This window comes from Symsagittifera roscoffensis, chromosome 1, assembly GCF_963678635.1.
Source record: "Symsagittifera roscoffensis chromosome 1, txSymRosc1.1, whole genome shotgun sequence".
Classification (NCBI taxonomy): Eukaryota; Metazoa; Xenacoelomorpha; order Acoela; family Convolutidae; genus Symsagittifera; species Symsagittifera roscoffensis.
In genome coordinates, this window is record NC_087062.1 from 81,839,383 (window position 1) to 81,859,987 (window position 20,605).

At 37.2% G+C, this 20,605-nt stretch overlaps 2 protein-coding genes across 2 annotated transcripts in view; both read right to left on the minus strand.

The window, feature by feature from the left end:
• Window positions 1-205: 205 nt before the first annotated feature.
• LOC134851047 (ubiquitin domain-containing protein 2-like) overlaps window positions 206-20,605 on the minus strand; it is a 380,627-nt gene continuing 360,227 nt past the window's right edge. The window contains exon 4 of the mRNA XM_063866935.1: window positions 206-1,976. Coding sequence (XP_063723005.1) covers window positions 1,192-1,976 — 785 coding nt within the window. The 3' untranslated portion in view covers window positions 206-1,191. The remainder of the gene's footprint in view (window positions 1,977-20,605) is intronic.
• On the minus strand, window positions 7,600-19,167 carry LOC134851037 (uncharacterized). Its single transcript, XM_063866921.1, has 6 exons — window positions 17,469-19,167; window positions 15,068-16,256; window positions 14,130-14,584; window positions 13,804-13,961; window positions 8,469-9,748; window positions 7,600-8,106 (listed from the first exon to the last, which is right to left on the minus strand). The coding sequence occupies exons 1-6, from the start codon at window positions 18,853-18,855 to the stop codon at window positions 7,758-7,760; spliced, it is 4,818 nt and encodes a 1,605-aa protein (XP_063722991.1). The 5' UTR covers window positions 18,856-19,167; the 3' UTR covers window positions 7,600-7,757.

The following is a 20,605-nucleotide window of genomic DNA, read 5'->3' on the forward strand; positions in this document are numbered from 1 at the left end:
TATACAAAATCTTATATAGGTCGCAATGATTTTTTTTTTCAAGAAAAATCTTGAAATTTGTTCAGGCTCACTTTTGCGTTTTCGCGGTTTGAAATTTGATTTCTTTGACTACGTTGATCGACTCTTAAAAAAACGAAAAACCAACAATTTATTTCTATTAATATATCCTGAGAGCCTCCTCTAATTTCCCTGCAGACTTCAAAACTCAATATTCAAGTTTTATTTGGGGGAGAAGTGCCGAAGAAAAAACTGTAACAATTTAACAATCTAATAACATTTAAGGAAAGTTACTTCACTGCTCGAGACAAGATATTATATCACTGAAGAGAGAAAAAACTACTGAATACAACTTCTCAGATAGAATTGGTAATCTACCTATACAAAACAGCCACAAACAGAGCAATAGTAGCCAATCAAGATCTTGGCCTATTAGGTAAGTTGATTCCCGGTTGAAATCCCACCACATAATCCAAACTGTGGAGGTGAACTGACACATACAATTTTCACCTGTCAAAATTTCCCCGCTCCAACCCCAAGAAAATTCCCCCATGACATCAATTTTTGGAGGAATGATTGAGTAACCATAATTCAGTAGCTTAAACTTTAACCTACTTACAGCAAAAATTCATCCAATTACATTCGTCAAAAGCATGAATATGACGATGAGAAATATGGGAAAGCATGGAAATTTTGAACATGATATTCACATAACAAGAAATGTCAAATTATTTATATTTTAATGAATTGGCATTACAAAACTGTCGATTTTGAGATTTTTCGGCATACATTTTCAAGTTACAAAATGACAAACAAAATTTTAAACTGATTGGCTTCCTTATATTCACACAAAGCTTTAAGTCAAAAAACAAATAGTAGTTGCTAACTGAATTTTAGAGTTTAGCTACATTCATGACGCAAAGGAAGCCATTGAAATGTGATCCATCACAAATTATAGAATTGAGAACTAAATGAGAAAAAGGAATAAGAAAAGATATCGAAACGCTCGTAGCTCAGAGGGGGGAAGTGACCAAATACAATAAGACTTCGACAAAAATAAATGAGCAAATTATCAACCTTCGAAAAAATCATCATTCAGACAATCTTCGTTGAAATCTAATTTTAAAAGTTATTTGAAAAATCCTATCCTCTTTTTAAAAAAATCTTTGATTGCAAAATTCATTCCATTGTTTCTTAAGTCAGTTCAGCAGCTGTAGATTCCGTTTGAGGGCCATCTCCGTCCTGATTTGTCGTTTGAGACTGACCAATCACGTTCAAAGCAATCTTCTCTTCGCCTTTGTTCCCGCCAACATCTGACATCATTTTATTCACTTTGGCATCCGAGTTACACTCATCGTTCGGAATTTCAGTCGTAGTGTTCGAGAAATCTTGGACATTAGCAGGAACACCGGCTACATCCCCTGTTCCATTAAATGCGTTCGAGGGATCCGAGGATGTGGGTTCATTTTCACGGGTCATCTCTATCGTCGCGATTGCCGTCGACTTATCTACATCTTTCTTAGTTTTAACCTTTTTCGAGCTATCTGAGTTGTCATCGCCAAACGATTTTAAGGGCGATACATCTATGACTTGAATGAGATAGTCCTCCGTGATCTTCAAGTCTTTCAGTTTGCAGCTATCCACCAAAACTTTTCCCCCGTAAAACCACCGCTGGCACTTAATGTCGACGCCATGCACTTTATGCACTTCGAATTTGCCATGATAGACCGTGCTTTTTTCACGCAGTGATACAAAGTGATAGTCTTGTGGCAGAGAAGATATTCTGATTTTATATTGCACTGGTTTACCAAGCGACTCTGGGTTTTGCAGAGCGGCTGCTAGATTAGACGCCGCAGAGCCAGAATTCGCTCCACTAGTCGGAGATTTCGCCTCGTCAATGAAGTTAATGGGATTTGACAGGAGGTAGACAGGCAACTGGTACCTGTTGCCTAACTCGTCGTAACAATCGGTTAAGTTGCCTGAAACAGTTAAAAAAAACTTATAAACCAATAGCAGTTCGTAAAGACAAAAAATTTCGCATATTTTTTAGTCAAAACTCAATTTTTTTTGCATCATGTTCACAACCCTACGCTAATTAATTTTTAGACTATATTAATTTTCCAATCTTTCAATGTTAAAGCGACCGATTGCCTACCAAAACATTGAGAAAATATGGACTTAAGAAATTCTCAAAAAAATTATCGAGGCAAATTTCACATTCATAAATGTGTCGTATGGGCGCATAGTGATAGTGATCAGTAATAATATGATTGCGGGTTCAAATCGGACTTGCGCAGGATTTAAATCATACTTTCAAGATAACCATAGCTTAATGAGCTCATCATGATTGAGTGAGCTCCAGTTAGCCTTAAACTGCAGCTCTATATGAGCCTCAAGGAAGTATAACTATGTTTTTAAAACGACATACATAAAACCACAAACCCAGTTCAAGTTGCTGCGAAAAATGAAATTATATTCATCTGTATATTTGTTTTTATCATTTTGCTAAAAAAAACATAAAACATTTTGCACGTAAGCTATTCAAACCATGAAACGCATATTAACCAGTTGATTTCAGATAGCTTAATTTGGTTCAGGAAAATTTCAAACAATGAAATTATGAACTATATGCCTTAATAGCTTCAATTACTTTGCGAAGGGAAATCTTTTTCATACCAGCTCATAAACGCCAAGTTGAAACTCTGGAATAACTAAAGCTGTTCTGATAGCTTGAATCATTTCGCAAAGTAGTATATCTTTTTTTAAATTAACGCTCCCGGAAACCTTCTTTGTTTGCAAATACTTTCAAGCTTTTAGGCTCCGAAACTTTGTTATTCGATAATTTAATGTTCGATACTTTACTGCTACTCAATTGGTGGGACACAAAACTTCGTGTTTCTATTGATGGTTTGAACTAGCTTCAATTTCATCTTGCGAGAGAGGCGAAGCTTCGCTTCGCAAACACAAGCGAGGCCACGAAAAAAGCAGCTCTAGGAAGTGAAATAAGAAAAAATAGAATTAAGCCTCGAATTAGCAAAAATTCGGCTAGGTCTAAGATTCGATCTGTGACCTACTGCAATCAAAAGATTTTGCGCCTCACGCACTAACCACTCACGCTTAACCGCCGGCAAACACTAGTCACGAATAAAACAGCTACATATGCTAAGAAATTGCTAATGCGATTCAGCAAAAATGCCCCCCAAGACAAAGGCACAATTTTGCAAGCAATAATTTGGAATATAACAAAATGAAGGAATCCAAACTAACTTTGCATGTAACAAATCGCAAAGCATAAAGCCACATTATGTATAAATTATGCATTAGAAAAAATTGCGCGATATATTCAGTTAAAAAATTTCTGAGATCGAGTTTTATTATTGTTGTTTGAAATAAATAGCTTTATTCGGTTCATTTGATGAACTAAACATGCATCAACTGTATTACCTTACAACTACAATGTGCCTCAAAGTGGCATTCATATTTGCGACTTAGGTTAGAACAAAAAGAAGGTTCATAATGATACAATAAGCTGATGCTAGTCTAAATACCCTGTTTGAAAATCAAGTCGATTTAGATGGCAAGAATTCGTTCGCAAGTAAATTGATCCCGGCAAGCTCGTTCTGATAGCCTGGTGTTTTCAAAAAAGATATTTAAGGGATGCAAAATTGATTTTTAAGGCTCGAAATGGAGCGTGAAATCTTTTTTTTAAAGAAAACAATTGAAGCCACATAATTTTTCAAGTCAATTTTCAAAGCTTTAATTGATTATCCAAAAGTTGGCTTTTTATGCAACCTATTGACTCAATGAGACAAATTTCTGAAAATATCCTAGTTATATTTCGCCAAAACATAAGTTTCACATTTAAAATAGGTTTGGTTTTAAGGAGAATTGTTTTCAATTTGATTTTGATACCTTGCTAGAATTCCAAAGATCTTGAAACATTTCAAAGTTTATCCTTAGTAAAATGTCAGATCTTTGGAATTCTATCAAGGTATCAAAATTAGAATTCTAAGGATAAACTTTGAAATGTTTCAACTTGATTTTGATAGCTTGAAACAGTGATCAAAACTTGATGTTTCAAAATTGTTGCAAAAGGGCGAAAATATCAGCAATGGTACATATATATCAGCAAGAATTGCAGAAAATTTTAAGCAAGAATTTCAGAAAATTTCAAAAACTTCCATCAAGTTTCGAGTTTCTTTTGCTCGAAAAATGTCGAGTTGCTTTTGATAGCTAAAAATGATTCAAGTCTTTCAAACAAGAAGAATGTACACTTTGAAAAAATTCAGATGGTTCTGATAGCTCGAATCGCTTCGGAAAAATAATTTAATTCCAGCAAAAGAACTTTAAATGCTTCCAAATTACTTGATAGCGTGAGCTGGTCAGTCTTTTCAATCAATAAAATTTAACTATTTCTAAACTTACTTTGACAATTTGAAAAAATTTCCGAAAAAACTTATTTGTGAACTCGAAGCAATTTGTTAAAAATCAGGTTTTTCAAGAAAGCACAAAGCCATTAAACTTTCTAGGAAAGACTTCAAGTAATAAAATTTTGAATTATTTCAAATTGTTTTAAACGACCAAAATAGTTTGCGGCAAGAAGTTCATTTCCAGCAACGAGAAACTTCAGGTTGCTTTGTTAGCTTGAGGAATTCCACAAAAAATTAGTTAATTCGAGCAAGCTACTTAAGCATTCAAACTTTTTAAAATTTTGAGCTGTTTTGAAAACTCGACTCAAACGCAAAAAGTTAATTCCAGCAGTTGAAACCTCCAATATGTTGGGAGAGCTTGAAAGGTAACAGTAAATATTTCATAATTAAGCATAAAATTAAATATTTCAGGCAACAAAAATTTCAGGCAACAAAAGCTGCTCAAATAAGGAAATTTTTATATCTTTCAAATTAACTTGATATCCCAACTAGTTTCGCGTGAAAAAGGTCTTTTCGAGCATATTCAGGCGGTTAAATTGATACAAGGAAAGCGCACCATTGCAAGCTACTAAATGGTCAGTGAGATGGAAACAACAAAGCGTGAAAAAAAAACTGCAAATACCAAAAATTCGATCACAGAAAAACAGACGTGAAACACAACCAGAAGAAAAGGCATGCTTTTAGTATTTTCCGAGCGTTTACTAAGCCAACAACACGTGGTTAGACGCCAAACGATCCCAAAACAAATGTGGCAAAGGAAATTGTCCTAAAAATCAACAATTACGAAAAATTTAATCTCAGAAAAACAGACGACAAACACAACCACTAGCCATAAGCAAGATTTTAGTATTTCCCAAGCGTCCACTACGCCACAACACGTAGTTAGACGCCAATTGATCTGAAAACAAAAATGCCACCAAAGGAAATGGTTGTTATAAAATATCAACATTTTTTGAAGTACGAAAACTTCATTCTCTGAAAAACAGCTATTTGCATAAAAGAAGCTTTTAGTATTTTTAAGCGTTCACTAGGCCGATAACTCGTAGCTAGACGACAATAAATCCAAAAACAACAAATATGAAAGGAAATTGTTCGCATAAAATACTTAAAAATTTTGAACTTATAAACCTTTATACCACCAGCCGAAAAGATTTACTAAAAACATGAAAAATCACTTTTATCCATATACAGATGGAAAATAAGTTCACTAAACGGACAAAACGAGAGCCGAAATAATTTGAAACCGACAAAACAAGAGCCGATATCAATTACGCCGAATAAAATTTCTAAGCTAAAAAACCAAAAAGCAGGAAAAAGATACCAGTCAGGTATAGTAATTTTGAAAAACTACAGGAGCTAATAAAAAAAATTGATACTATAATGAAAACTGGTAACGGCGCAAAAACTTTGGGGTGGCAACGAAGCCGACAAACTATAACCCGACTAAATCAGTATTTCCCGGAAGTAAAATTTAAACGTGATACACTGAAAAACGTCCGGCCGGGACTCAACCTCCTGAGCTTCGATTTCAAACAACTGCATTACCTCCATACCAAGTGCAATGAGGCCTAGATGTTGCTAAGATTCGATAAAAAAGCAACATCAATTTCAAGTACAAATGTATAAAACTTGTTTTACGGGAGTGTAAACTTGTTTCTCGCAAGTGTAAACATTACAAATTTCACCAGAGAATCACAAAACACTTTCAGTTACAAAAAAATTTTACACAAGAAAGGTAAAAATTTTAGCAACTAAGCCGACAAACCATAAAGAGACAACCCATAGGCCGATCATTTTTTGATATTTAACATTTTAGGTTTAAAAAAAAACAGGTTCTGACCGGATTTGTGCGTAGTCCTTTAGCCATCCAATAGTACCATTCGTACCCGGTAGTTAAATTTGAATTTTCAAGAAATTGAGCATGTTTGGTTGAGGCAGAAACGATTCAGTGATTTTGTTTAACTAGTTGTAACTACAAAAAAGTCTATATTCCAGTTTGACAACGCTTGCTAATCGCAAGCTTAAATAGTTTCAATCAGCTCACAAAAAAGTAGTTATTTCTAGCAAGCGACTGCACCGCTGAAATAATTCCAATGATTTAAATAGTTTAGAAAAAAAGAGATGCTTCATACAAATTTGTTTTATTTTCAAGCATGTTGTGCCAACGTTGAACATAAATATATCAGGTTGTTTTGGAAACTGGCGAAAAATTTATATTGAGCGACTTGTTCAAGCAATGAAACTTGCAACTATTCAAGTTGTTTTAATAGCTTAAATAAGTTCGCAAAAACTGCCGACTTTTTAAGCAAGCTTCCAGCGAAAAAAAAACCTAAAATCAACTGCGAACAAGGTCTGAAGCAAAGAACTGATTTTGTTAAAACTGATTCAGTTGTTTTTCGATCTCTTTTTCGAACAGCGTTCTGAAAAAACTGCAAAGAACTCGAGCTAGATGTTGATTGTTATACAGCAAAAAAAATTGTAACTGGTTTTGGAAATGAAAACGAGCAAGTACGTCAGACAAAAACTTCGGAAGAACTATCTAGACTCAAAACTGAATCCAACGATGATTAGAAATATACCAGGTAAATTGAAATCTCGCGAAAAATTATTTTTTTTCGGGCGAACTAATCAAGCAAAGAAACTAAGCATCGTCCCTAAGTTTTTCAAAAATATTCTAATCAATGAGCCCAATACTTTGATGTCCATATCGTCAAAACAGCTTCGATCTTTTTTTGACGCCAGGCCAAGTAACAATTTCAACGATCCTATACGTCATTTTCCGCGACTTATATAAGAAGTCCAACTTATCAGCTTCCAAAACAACCAAATAAATTCCCCTTAATTGAATTTCCATGTGTTGTTTGCGAGGATGGTTCCACAGCAAGAACACCTCTGAAACTAGTTATGATATACTAACCACTTTCCACCTTCAAAAAATTGTCACATTTTCCGGTAAGCTCCAGTTTCATCTACCACGTGGCAAAGTTAATAGCTGTACTGAACACCACACAAAAACTGTAGCAAAAAATGTTCATTTGAGCGTTGAAACCAAAACGTTGCAACTTATTTGCCCCATGGTTAAAGCAGTGAATCTGGTCAAAATTATAAGCTCTTGACCTCATCAATTTCTGTAAGTGACACCTTGAATTGCAAGGCCACTTCCAGCTTGATATTCTTCAGAAATGAACATTAAGTAAATTTAAGATGATATGCTTGTTTATTTTAGGTTATTTTGTTTCAAAATATAAATTCTAACTCCCATTTGAACTTACATCAAACTGATACGAGCGTAACTATTTTTTTTATTATTCGAGGTTTATTTCAGTTTAATCATTTTTGGGGCGCAGAGTAGGTTCCACGTGCTAATCCTACTGCTTGCTCGTAAATATGTGGAAAACGTTTCGCGAGCAGATTTTTTTCCGTTTTTGAAGGCGCTACAAATTGTGACGAGGAAGCGGGTCGCATTCGCACCAGATAATATTCTGTGCATTTGCTCGGAATCGATTTCGCCGACTGAACTCTCTGAATATTAAACTCTTCCTTTGTAAGTTTTCGACGCCGCATTCCCGCATTAGTTGTTGTCGCGGGCCTTCTTTCTAATCTGACGTTTTCCGACAAACTGTTTCGGCGAATTGTATCAGTAATAATCCCGGCGGATGGTTTACGAGCAGCACTGGCGCTAAAAAATTGAAGTAGCCAACTGACAATTGGAAATAAGTTAATAGCGACTAAGATGCAAAAATAAACTAAAAAAACTAATCTCCATATAATTCCATAAACCTAGTTTTGATTTTGGCATTTTTATACGAAGTTACCCGCCCGACCCAATTAAGTATCTTCACGTTGTTCATTGACATGTACAAACATCAGCTTTCAGAAAAATCAATCTCAAAGGTAAATTGCAATTTTTCGCAAGTTAAATTGCCTTTAAATTGCTTATTTTCACACGCTATTTGCAGCAAAAAAAAAACAACTTTTCGTCACAAATTCACCACATTTTCAAAATATCAAGCTTATTTATTACAAAGTATTTATGATTACCTTTTGCACAACCTAGAAGCAGACCTAGACTTTGCCCCGGCCGAAGAGGCGCGGATAAGATCCAATGACTGTCTTCTAGAATTAGTCGCCTGCAAGAAAGAATTATCTCCAGGCTCTACAGTGAACCGACTATCGTCATTATTTGGTGCCAACTCTTTTGCAGTGCTTTTCTGACGTTCTATATCATACATGCTTGGCACTCGATAAGGTCCAGCTGGTTTTACTAGATCAGATTTGGTAGAATCGCTTAGTTTTTCTCCTGCGCCTGGCCTCGCAGCTTTTTCATTCTCGAATTGTTCGGCTAGCTTCGACTGTTCTGCTATGCGACACGCCAGCATTTCTCTAAGCGCAACAGGCAAAGATTGTTCGTCTATAGCCATACCACTGCCTACTATATGGTTTATGAAATCCGCGGCTAGGATTTTGAAGAACGCTTCTGCAGATGTTGATGTTTGACGATCTTCGAACTGTTGCTTCTTGTACCACACGTTAAACATGTCTTGCAGTTTCTTGTTTTTCACTGCATCCGCCCTTTGCTGTTTCAGTCTTTGCCTTAATTCGTTTTTCAGAAGAGTTTTTTCGACCCATTGCATATTTTTCTCTGCCGCCAGCGCCGCTTTATCATAGGTTTTGAAGTACCCATCATTCTCTTTCAAACTAATCCCGAAGGTTTCAACTTTCTCAGTTTGGTTCTGCGAACTCTTGAAGTCAGCGGCTTCGCGCAAATCCTCGGTTTCCGTTCCCTTAACGTCTGTTCTAGGATCCATCTTTGACGAGAAAGATACTTTGATTGTGTGGTCAATATCTGTGTGGTTAACATCTTCAATCGAAATACTAGGTGGTCCATGAGTATCTTCAAACGAGCGCGGCACTTGGATAGCAGAGTAACTTCTAGAAGAGATGGAATGCTTCTCAGCATCTTGTATTTCAGCTCCCTGTGGTATATCTTTAATAGTTGGTAATGGGGGCGGCTCGATTGAGACTGATTTCTTTGAAACTTTAGCTGATTTTGCAGTCAATTTAGCCGATGAGCTTGATGTTTTCCGGTCAACAATGACCGCACTACCAGTTGCATCCATTCCTCTGTCGTCGGGTATTTCAGTTTCAGGGTCCGAGGTTACTCCTCGACGTACTCGTCTGTTTGCAAGACTTACTCGACCACTGCGGGTCGCAGATTTCTTCATGATTTGAGGAATGGTACGAGCTTCTGAGGTAGCTGGTTGTGATGGTGTTGATGGCGTCGGCGTCACGACACTTAATTTTGAGGCAGCACGAGAGATCTAAAAAGACATTGCTAATGAGCAACGTTTTGATTAGAGCCTACGTCAAATTTTTTTTTTAAAAAGCCAGCAACGGACAAATCGAGAAAGTCAAGTAGACTGAAAAAAATATCCTCTTAAGGCTCTTTGAGTTTTGAGGATCTTTTATAATTGACCATTTTTTGATAAATCTAATCTAAATTGAGAAAACTGGATCAATAGGTAATTTTTGTTTCCACCGGCGTAATTTGCCTTCCTTTCAGCAAATGAATTTGAATTGAATAGAAATCAAAAAGCAAACCGCCAAAAAATCATAGTTCAGCACGAACAAATTTTAGACTTTTCTGTGAAAAAGAATGTTCCCACCTAAAAAAGCAGTTCTTTTTTTTTACAAAATTGTGTTTTTGTCTATCTTGTTTCGTGTGATGAGAGAATCTGAACAAAAGCCTACAACTTCCGCATATTCGAGTCAAAGTAAAATTACAAAACTTCAAACACTAACTTAACTGAAATTTTTTTTCGAAGTTTAAATAAAAGCGTATCCTCTTACAATAAGCATGCTTGATCGCTTTATTCGCTCGAAATCAGACTAGAAATCGAAATTTTCCGATTCGTCTCAACCCTGCAAAAAAAATTCGAAGATATATTTTAAACTCGTTAGAATCATGACTGAAAGGGCTTTGATCTGATATATTAGTCGACTCTTCCGATTATGAATGGTGGTACCTGATTTGCGTGAAAAAAAAACTTTTAAACCGAAGTGAAACTGCGCTTTGCACCACTTGCGATACACAAAGCTACCAAATCGTTCAAAAAATGACAAAACGCCAAAAAAAACAACACCAAAATTTTCAAAAGTTTGTCATAAAATGAAACTCATTTTGATGAATACCTGTGGCGGAAGATAAAGCCAGTAATGAACCAGCTTAAAGAAACTTGAATTGCGCCACAAAAAAGTCAAATGAAAAAAAGACAGAACTCGAAAAATATTCTGAAAAATCAAGTTGAAAAAACTACTCGCATGGCTGCATCGGATAAAAATCATGAACATAAATCATGAACAAAAATAATTGAAAATCAATCACCGAGCGCCAACAAAGGCGACAAAGTTTAGGTCGAAACCTGTTGAGCCGAAAACAAAACTTGTCAAAAAAAATTTCATGTAGATTTGAAAACTTCTATGAGCTATCCATAGTGAAACAACCCTATACGAGAAAATTTCACCATCAAAATTGTAAGATCGGTGATCCTAACACTTTTTGCTGAACTCAGACTTTGGCTGAGAGTTTTACCTTGGGAAATGTGTGCAGTGTAGTGAAGGCTAATGAGCTCGGTATCGACAAATCAATACAATAAGTAGAAAAGTAAACAAATAGTCATACCCAAAATAAGTTTGAATCTTCGAAGATATAGTCCCTCCTATGGCAGAAAATGCAAGTGAAGTAAGATTTGCAAACCCCCCAAATGGGATCTACAGTGGCTAGGTTTATGAAACTCATAGGACGGATACTAGAGATGATTTGACCCGGGCATGCAAAATCCATAACCCTCGGACCCCCCGGCCCCAAGTGATAACGGTTCCCGGAAGTGCAAATGGCCCTATCAGAACACGGTAACTAGCGGTTGGAACGGAACCAAAAAATAGTATGTTATAGACCTAGTTGAGGGAAGCTTAAGTTTAGAAACCCAGACCCCTTGGACCCCTACTTCCGGTTTTATGGCCTATGCAAATAGACCCCACCCCGACTTCCGGGAGTTGATTCTTGGACCCCACAGAACGCAGGAAGCTAAAACTTTGGGATAGCATAGGTAGTGGCAAGATACATGTTGTTATAAATTGAACCAAATGCAGCGGCTGAACCAGAAGTTATTAGCACTTTGGAAAACCACCCCTTAAACCGGAAAAAGGCAATTTACGCAAAATAAAGAGGGAGGGCATATCGATTTTATGGCGGCATCAGATACTACAACTCATCCCCGAAAAAAGACCTCTTCTGATTGAAACCCCTCCGGCGACTCCTTCCGGTGTTAATTGCCTTTACCGGGAGAAATGATAATGGACCTTAGAAATGGGATAACTTGGGAAGTATTTACGGGATATGGATGAAACTTGGTAGTTAGGACCCCAATGGAATTTTATACCTGAATATGGAAGATGGACCTCGGGTGACCTCAAATTGACCTGTAGGCGTTTAGGACCAAATTTGTATGAAAACCTCGGGATTAACACCGGAAAGAGGCGTATTCATTCGACCCCAACCCTTGAGAATGAGAATCGGTCACCTTACTACTATTTGGGAGGGAACTTACCTATTGGGGAATAATTGAGAAGCTGAAAGAGATTTAGCTTTTACATTGTATAATTAAATTAGTTTTGAATCAATTGAAGTGAACTTGGCAAACATCGGGGTCAATCTAGCTTGGCGAATGCGCTATTAAGAGAATAGCAATCAGGGTAAAAGAAAAGTAGTCCCAGAGGGAATTGACAGTAACTGAGGCATAGCATGGGAAGTAGGACACCTAAATAACATGAATGAATGAGATATTTACTTAGCTCCCCGTAGTTGGCTTTTGGCACAATTCGATCCCCAATAAGCGAATTACGTTTCCCTGATAGCTAGGTCGGGAGCAGAATAGATTATAGATAGAAATTTAAGATGCTTAGGATGAGTTAGCGACCCATAAAAAGGGTCTTCCCCTACCCCTGGCAGGTTGGAACGTTAATGGGATAATTAAATAAAAACCTTGGGAAGATTGGTTAATTAAACATAATTCGGTTTGGAGGTTAAATTGGACTTGATATTTGCACAACTTAGTTAGAGATGCCTTTAATGAACTTGGAACTTCAGATTAGTGTCGTCAGAGGAAGAATTCAGTTAAGACCTTACGAAAAGGGTACCAAAGTAAATGTCAGGACTTTTAGGGACGGCATAACTCTAACTATAACTAAAACTCAAATAGACAAACATCATAAGAGAATAACAAGTAGCCTACCCTTTGGCAGAACAGGGATAATTACTATTGAGAGTAGTTGGTTCTCGGTCAGAGTTAGAGAACAGGGATAATTACTATTGAGAGTAGTTGGTTCTCGGTTAGAGTGAGAACGATTGAGCAAGCCGAGAAGAGTAGTTGGTCCGTGGAGGACGCTATTGCTTGAAGCGAGGCTAGTTGTGTCTCATAGTTAGTTAGTTAGTCTGGCTGATTAGGACCCGAGTTTAGTACCGGGTGGAAATATTTGTGTGAGCGAGTTGCGCTCGAGAGTTAGTTATCGTTGGCGATTCTGGCATTGGGTCGAGCGAGGTCCGACGGGCTAGTTAGCGAAGCGATTGAACGAAACGAGACGCGGGCTTTTTAAATAAGTAGTTAATAGTAGTTAGCCCATTAAGGGCACTGTAAATTACTTTTTGTTTCCTCTGTGATTGAAGAAGAATTTACCTATTGAGCCCCGATTTGATGAACTAGTTAGAAAGGACAAAGTAAAGTCGAAGAGAGCACTAACAAAAGGGGGTGTTGCGTAACCCATTGATCGGCCAATTTAGTCTGACCACCAACATAACCCTTTCGGGATTGTAGAACACCTAGTATTAGTGTCCCCGCAAATACAAAGTGGAAAATACTACAAAAATTGAGCAATATAAGTTGACTCAATCAAAATAACAAAAAAATGAACAAAAAACACGCAAAATTAGTCTTGGCAAAATGGAGCAAAACCCATGCTTCAGAAAAAAGCCGATAAAAAACATACCAGATAAAAATGGCTTTTCAAAAACAAAAAACGGAAAACGAACCGACAGAAACTAGGGCGAAAACAAGGAACCCCAAAAACAACAGAATAATTTTTTTCGAAAAATTGATTACAACCTAAAACAATCTTTACCTTATTACAATTTAAATGCTGTCTGAAGTGATATTTACCATTCCAACTAGAATGACTATTCTGTGAACAAGTTATTTACGGGGAAAAAGTCTAGTGCCCGATTGCAATACCCATGCTTATCGCAAGAGTTAAAAAAAAATCTAAAACCAACACGAAGAAAAAATTTCTCCCAGTAGTCGGAACAAAAATGATCACTAACCGGTGTAGTTGTCGGCGTTTTCCGTTCAATCACCGGTTTCGCTGGTGGTATCGGAAGATGCACTGGAATTGATACCTGTGGTTTCGCCTGCTCGTTTTCTGGCTCACCGGCAATCGTTTCGTCTTTTTTATCAATTACTTCGAGTGACTCTTTGGCGCCTGTAAGAAGCAAAATATAATTTGAAACATACCTTCATCAGAAGTATTTTGATATCACTTTTCTCGTCTAATGTCTTCCAACCAAATCCAGATTACAAAACGCATAATAGATTTCAGATTAAAACCTTGGAAATTATTTATGTAAGAGTTATGTTTAAATGGACTCACCTTGCTGTTGCAAATCATCGTCTGCGACTTCGCTCCCTTCTATTACATCGTTCAGCTGGTCTTTTAGAATGGGACTTAGAGGGGTTGGCGTCGACACCATTTTCGGCAACCTGAACTTCGCAGCCACGAGTAGCGGGTCGCGCCGAGTCAGATTCGAGGACATGTAAGCGTCACCAAAGTCATTCACTAGTTCCGGCGACGACGCTCCCGAAATCGTAGAAAAATCGTCGTCTTCGAATGCATCTATGGTGCTAAGGGGCTTTATAATATCCCAATGGCTGTATCGGTTTTCAGCAAAGCTTCCAATTGATGCGTATGTTTCCGAATCTGCTCTTAAAGAGTCGAAAGAGGTTTCTGTAGAAACTGAACCGTCATCATCTATTACCACTTTTCGCTGGCCTTCCTGGTCCCATTTTATGATGGACTCCTTCGATTGGTAAAAATTCTCCTGAAGGCTATTTAAGAGAGCAAAGAATCGCAAAATCAGTATAAAGGAAAGAATGCTACTGTTTTATTGTGAATTGCTGATTAATTCATTCCTATATTAGAGAGCACTGATGAAAATCACTATATAGAATGAAAAAAAATGTGAGCTCAAATTGGTGGCAGGTGAAAAATCGAATTAACCTTTTATCGTTTTTTTCAAGGATTTATGGATAAACGCTTTCTTTAAATTAGGCCTCTCACTGATGGTATGATGGGGATGGCGTGTTATTGATAAAAGCAAGGGGGCGGAGTTAGGCGGATTCGATCCTGTCACCGGCTAAAGGGTCTATCTAAAAAAAGGTAGACAATTTTTTCCCGCAAATCCGCCGCCCCTCCAGAAAACTCTAAAAACGCCCCATATATGACCCACTTTTTAAACAACACTTAACCTCGCAATTAAATAGACTGTCAACGTTTAAAATCACCGTTAAGTTGAGACTGATTTTGCGTACGAAAATGGTATGAGGTAGGACTCCAGTGATTCTGGTTGTTTATGATGTTGCGCCACGGCTCCAAACCTCAGTTCAGATCCTTCGTGTATGTACGACTCAAAATCTCTCCCTGGATCATAATCATCTCTTATGTCTTTCAACTCGGGAAAGAGAAAAAACCTACTCATGAAAAACAGGTGATGATTGTATGAGAAAACAATGTCGCCTAGATTCGACACGAAGCAAGCGCTGCTTAATGTAGCGTCCAGACAGACTTCTCTGAGTAATGTTTTGCTCTTCGACCAAATTTTGATCATGTGGTCTTTTTCACCGATTGAGAGAAACACTTGAAGGTAATTGTTGCACTGGATATTCAACACTCTTCCTTGATGCTCTGTGTTTTTTCTTTTCATTTGACCTTTCTCCAGGTCAACATAATCTTCATCCGAATCTGGTTCCAAGTCCGCATGGCTGAACTTCTGGAAACTATGCACAGCCATCACCTTTTTCACAGCCCCTCTGAACCTTTTTCTCGCAGCATTTGAATCTTTGGACTTGTTAGTTTTCTCTGTGTTCCAAAGATAGACGTTCAGAATTCCAGACGCATGTCCAGTCATCAGAGTTCTGGCTACGACTGAGTAGTTCAAACAGTCATTGGTTGTCGAGACCACTTTGACAATCTCAACGTCCGGGAGTTTCCAAATTGATACAAACGCTTTGCTTACTTGCTCGACAGACAGAGTAGTGAGGATATCGCTTTCTTTGACACTACGAATCATTTCAATCGGGTGTTTGCCAACCCGGAAATCCACATGTTTCTTGCAACTTGTCAAGGGATCCATGCACAAAATGCGTCCGTCTTCCAATCCAACAAGGATAAAGAGACTAGAATCAGTGTACAGGTATCCAATGTTCTTCCTGAAAAATCTGAGCTTAGAATTTAGACAAGCTATAGTTGTACATGGGACAACAGATACAGCTCCATAAGCATTTTCAACAACAGGGTAAACTAAATCGGCCGCGGTGGGAAAACGGACGAATGTTTCTGAGCGATACCCGTCCAACAACTCCTTGATGATCTCTTCTTGGTGTCTTGCCATGTTCCAGGCGTCTATATGACAGGCAGGGTTGGTTCGAACAGTATAAACCCACACAACTTGCTCGTCAAGCAGTACATACATCAAACTGTATTCCCGCAGACACGTTACGCCTGGGAATCGGCCAGTCAATTATATTTCGCAAAAAAATAAAGTTTCATTATCTTGTAAATCTTTACAAATTCACTTAAGTAGCGAGACGCAATTATTACCCAGAGGCGAAGCTGAGCATCGCACCACTTGCGATACAAAACAAGAAAGCAGCTAAGTCGAAAACCATCAGAAAAAAATTAAAAAAAAGCTATATCTATCAAAATGAACAAGGCTAGTTTTGAAACAAAACGTGCCAAGGTAATCCAATGTAAAATAAGCGTCGAAAGAAAATTTATCAAACGGTAAAAAAGCCGAAACAACATTAGCAGAAAAAATTCAAGTCCCCTCACCCTCAAACATACACACCACGCACACACATAAACTTTAATCGCGCGTCGAACTATGAGGCCACTAAGCTGATGACTCTTTTTCCCTTTTCCCGAAACCTATTAAGCCAAATAAAAGAAAATAAAAAAGCCAAAAAATTTAGGAATAACAAAAAGCTTTAACACACACGAACACCTCGTCGAATGACAAAATATGAGGCCACTAAGCCGATATAAAATAGGCCAAAATCTATTATGTCAAAAAAGGAAAAAAAAACAAAAGCTGAAAAAAATATCATAAACTGAAAACTGAAAAAAATATCATAAACTGAAAACTTAAACTGAAAAAATATCATCAACTGAAAATATCATAAACTTTATCATAAACTGAAACTGTTTGAATATTAAAAAAAGCGAAAAAAAAAAGAAAAAAACTGAAAATCAGACTTGGTAAATTCAAATTCAAATAAAAACTGTTCAAATTGGTACAAAACCCAAGCTTTAAAAAACCAATAAAAACCCAACCAGATGAACTGAACTTGAAAAAAACTGAACTTGAAAGAAATCAGACATCATAATTTAAGCTCCTTCAATATTTAATGATTAGCACTTTTTTGATCGAGATATCAAAAATCGAACGTGAAACCGCGAAAAATCAAACTTGAGCCTGAAGATTTTTCCTGAAAAAAAAACAAACAAAAAACGACGACCTATTTAAAAACTACGTTCCAAAACAAAATCAAAAAATCTTACATCCCACAGGCATAAGTCTCTGATTTCATGTACACGTCTGATCTAAATACTTTGATTGACGTTTTTAGATCTCAATATTTAGAAATGACATAGGAGCAAAACAAACTCCCCAGAAATCTTCAACTAATCATTATAATTTTGACAATGACTGACCGATAACGTTGTGCGTGGCTGCTACATTAGGCGGCGGCAAAACAGTCGAGAAGTTATTCGATCCCTTGCTCGAGATCATTCGAATGCTACTATCAGTTCCTACCGCTTGAACACGCGTCGTCTTCCCGTCAGATTCCAACAATTCCAGACTCTTCATCGGCGTTCTCGCTGTCGCCCAGTACTTGTAATGGTAGTTCAAATGGAAGAGGAAACAGTTTCTAGCAGTGGCTACCACTAGTTGTTTATCCGTTGTAATGACCATTTTCAAAATTCTATGATCGCTGACGTGAACTCTATTTAATTCGGAAAAACTATCCAACGACAGTATTTTTACGAAACCGTCTTCTGAAGAAACTAAAGCAATCCCTGCGTCTTTTGGATGAATAGTCAAACCAGTCAATTTCTTTCCGCAGTAAAACGTGAAAACGTACTTAAGACGTTTTTCCACGGGTTTCCAGACCTTCACTGTCGAATCATGTGAACAACTGACGATAAAATCACTCTTATCACTTCGATCCACTCCTGTGATTTCGCCCATGTGACACTGGTTGACTCGGCCAATTTCAGCTCCTTCCAGATCATACATTACGATTAAATGTTCCGAACAGGCGAAGAAATATTCGCCTCGAATGTCAAAATAAGCATTCAGGGTCCATCCTCCGCCGACGTTTGGAAAATCGGATCTCTTCACCAGCCAGTAGTTAACCATGGCTTTGACTGAGTTCCAGTTAAGTTCGGGTCTTTTAACCAGCGCCCAAATTTTGACGCCATCCGGTCCGACGGACCATATGTGGTCGTTGACTGGATTGAGAACTATAAAAAGAGCCCTCGCTTCAGGAGCATTCACCTCGAATATCTCTTCGAAGTCTTTGTTGATCACCTTCATAAAATAGTCCTTCGAAATTGAGTAGAACACGTTCATTTTTTGACTGTATACTATTGATCGTAGATATTTAGACTGATACTTTTCGAACAGAAAGGGTCTTTCAACTGACCTTTCAAGCTGCGACTTTTTCCACGAAGAAATTCCCCTTGTGTCCATGATTACCACTTCGCCTAGCTTGCTGTTGTATGTCACGTCCATGATATTAGTGAGCCTGAAACTCTGCTCGTACTGATTTGTCAACACAAACCCGTAGGGAAAAGATCGCAATCCGAACTTGTTCCTGACGACCAGTTCCCTGCATCTTGCTAGCTTCAGCTTCTTCATCTGTTTCCTTATGTAGAAACCTCGGTAGAATTTTTGAATCACACGAATCGCCTGCAGTTCTTCGTTGTCCGGTTTCCGTCCCAAAATGCTCAGTTTTTTCGGCCTCCTGATTGCTTCGATTGCCAATAGAGCCTTCATCCTCTCCGTTAAAACTTGATCACTCGAATCCCCGTCCATTTTGAAGATATAAACGTTTTTGCAGCAATTTGAGTTTTGGCAGAGAAAAAATTTGGACGCGCCGTACAGCGCTGTAATTTAATTAGTTTGAGCAAAAGTATCATAAACACACGGCACCATTTACACAATCAAGTCACGAATAAGAACTGTATAAAAGAAGAATTTTTAACGTTGACAAGTTTATGCGACTAACCAAGTTTGTTTAAGTGAGTTGTTACTAACCTTTCAAACCAGTAATATCTTTATGATACAAATCATCAAACGTCATTTGATTTATTGATATCTGGCTGCAGCTAATATCTTTTGGTTAGAAGAAGACATAAACTATTGTTAGTACTAAGTGAAAAAAGAATCCAATAATTCAAATTTAACTGTGACATTTAACTTTATTAAATGTCACAGCTGCATGATTTATTCATTTCAAAAATGTACTACGCTATTTCAATTAAATGTTTTATAATTTGCAATAATAATTTTAACCAATTCTTTAAAAATATACTCTTTTTGTTATTTTTTTTGTTGTAAGTGTAAGTTTATTTTAAACAAAAAATTTTGTTGGCCCAGTTCTTATCGTATAAATTCACAAAAAGTTATCGTCTAAACTCAGTTGTTTTACGGTTGCCTAATTTCCAAGGCCCCATTATATGATACCACTTCAGCCACATTTTTAACCTCAATAAGACATTCTATATAAATTAACATCAGCGAAGCGGAGCTTCACCCCCACTCGCGATAGGCAAATGTATGCCACTGCCCAGCCGTAGACAAGATTTTCTGATAACCTAAATAATCTAACTAATTATCTAAATACCACTAAATAATCTCTCTAACACAGAGGCGAAGCAAATCTTTCCATAACTTGCGATACAATGCAAGCATATCATTGAAAGCTAGCAAAAAGAAAAAGGGTCGGAAAAATCGGAGCAGAAAATAATTGATAAAAAAAAATATATTTTTTGGAAAAAATGAAACATTCAGTTTTGGAAAACAGGCCGGAACAACAACTGCCAGTAGAACTTCTTTTCTCGCTAAGCAGCTACTAAGCGGACAATACGTGGGTGGACGCTCATTAAGCCAAAAACAAAGATAGTACTATAAAAAAAATTGCCATAAAAATATAATGTTGTTTTACTTAGTGTCGTTTGAAGGCCTAATGAGCCGATAAAACAAGGAAACCATCAAGGCCGAATAAAGCTTTTGACCAAAAAAAAACAAAAAAAGAAAAAATCAAAGTAAGGGCAAATAAAATTACAAATTACAGGAGTAAATCAAATCCACTTGCAACTAGCATGAAAAATGTTTACAACAAGAAAAAAACCGTGATGAGGTAACTAAGCCGACAATCATAAGCATACAAGCAAAAGTTTGACATTTCAATGTTCCCGTTAATTTTTTTTCAATTTCATGCATACTGAAAAAAAAACATGCACACTGCAGAAAGATCCGATAGGACTCAACTTAAAAATTCAGGCTGCAAATTCTAAACACTCGACCAAGTGGAAATAAGACTGAAATTTCTTAGGTTTCAATCAAAAAAAAACCACGTTGAACTTCTTACAGGTTCGTCAGAAAAATTTTCAACGGAAAAAGTCTAATTCATGGCTTTCGCAAGTATAAAAATAAAGGCGAAGCGGAGCTTCGCATCGCTTGCGATACAGCACAAACAAAAAATATACGAAGTCGAAAACCAATGACAAATGTCGAAACAACTACAACTAGATCTAGCAAAATTTTCGTATGCCTCGATAGA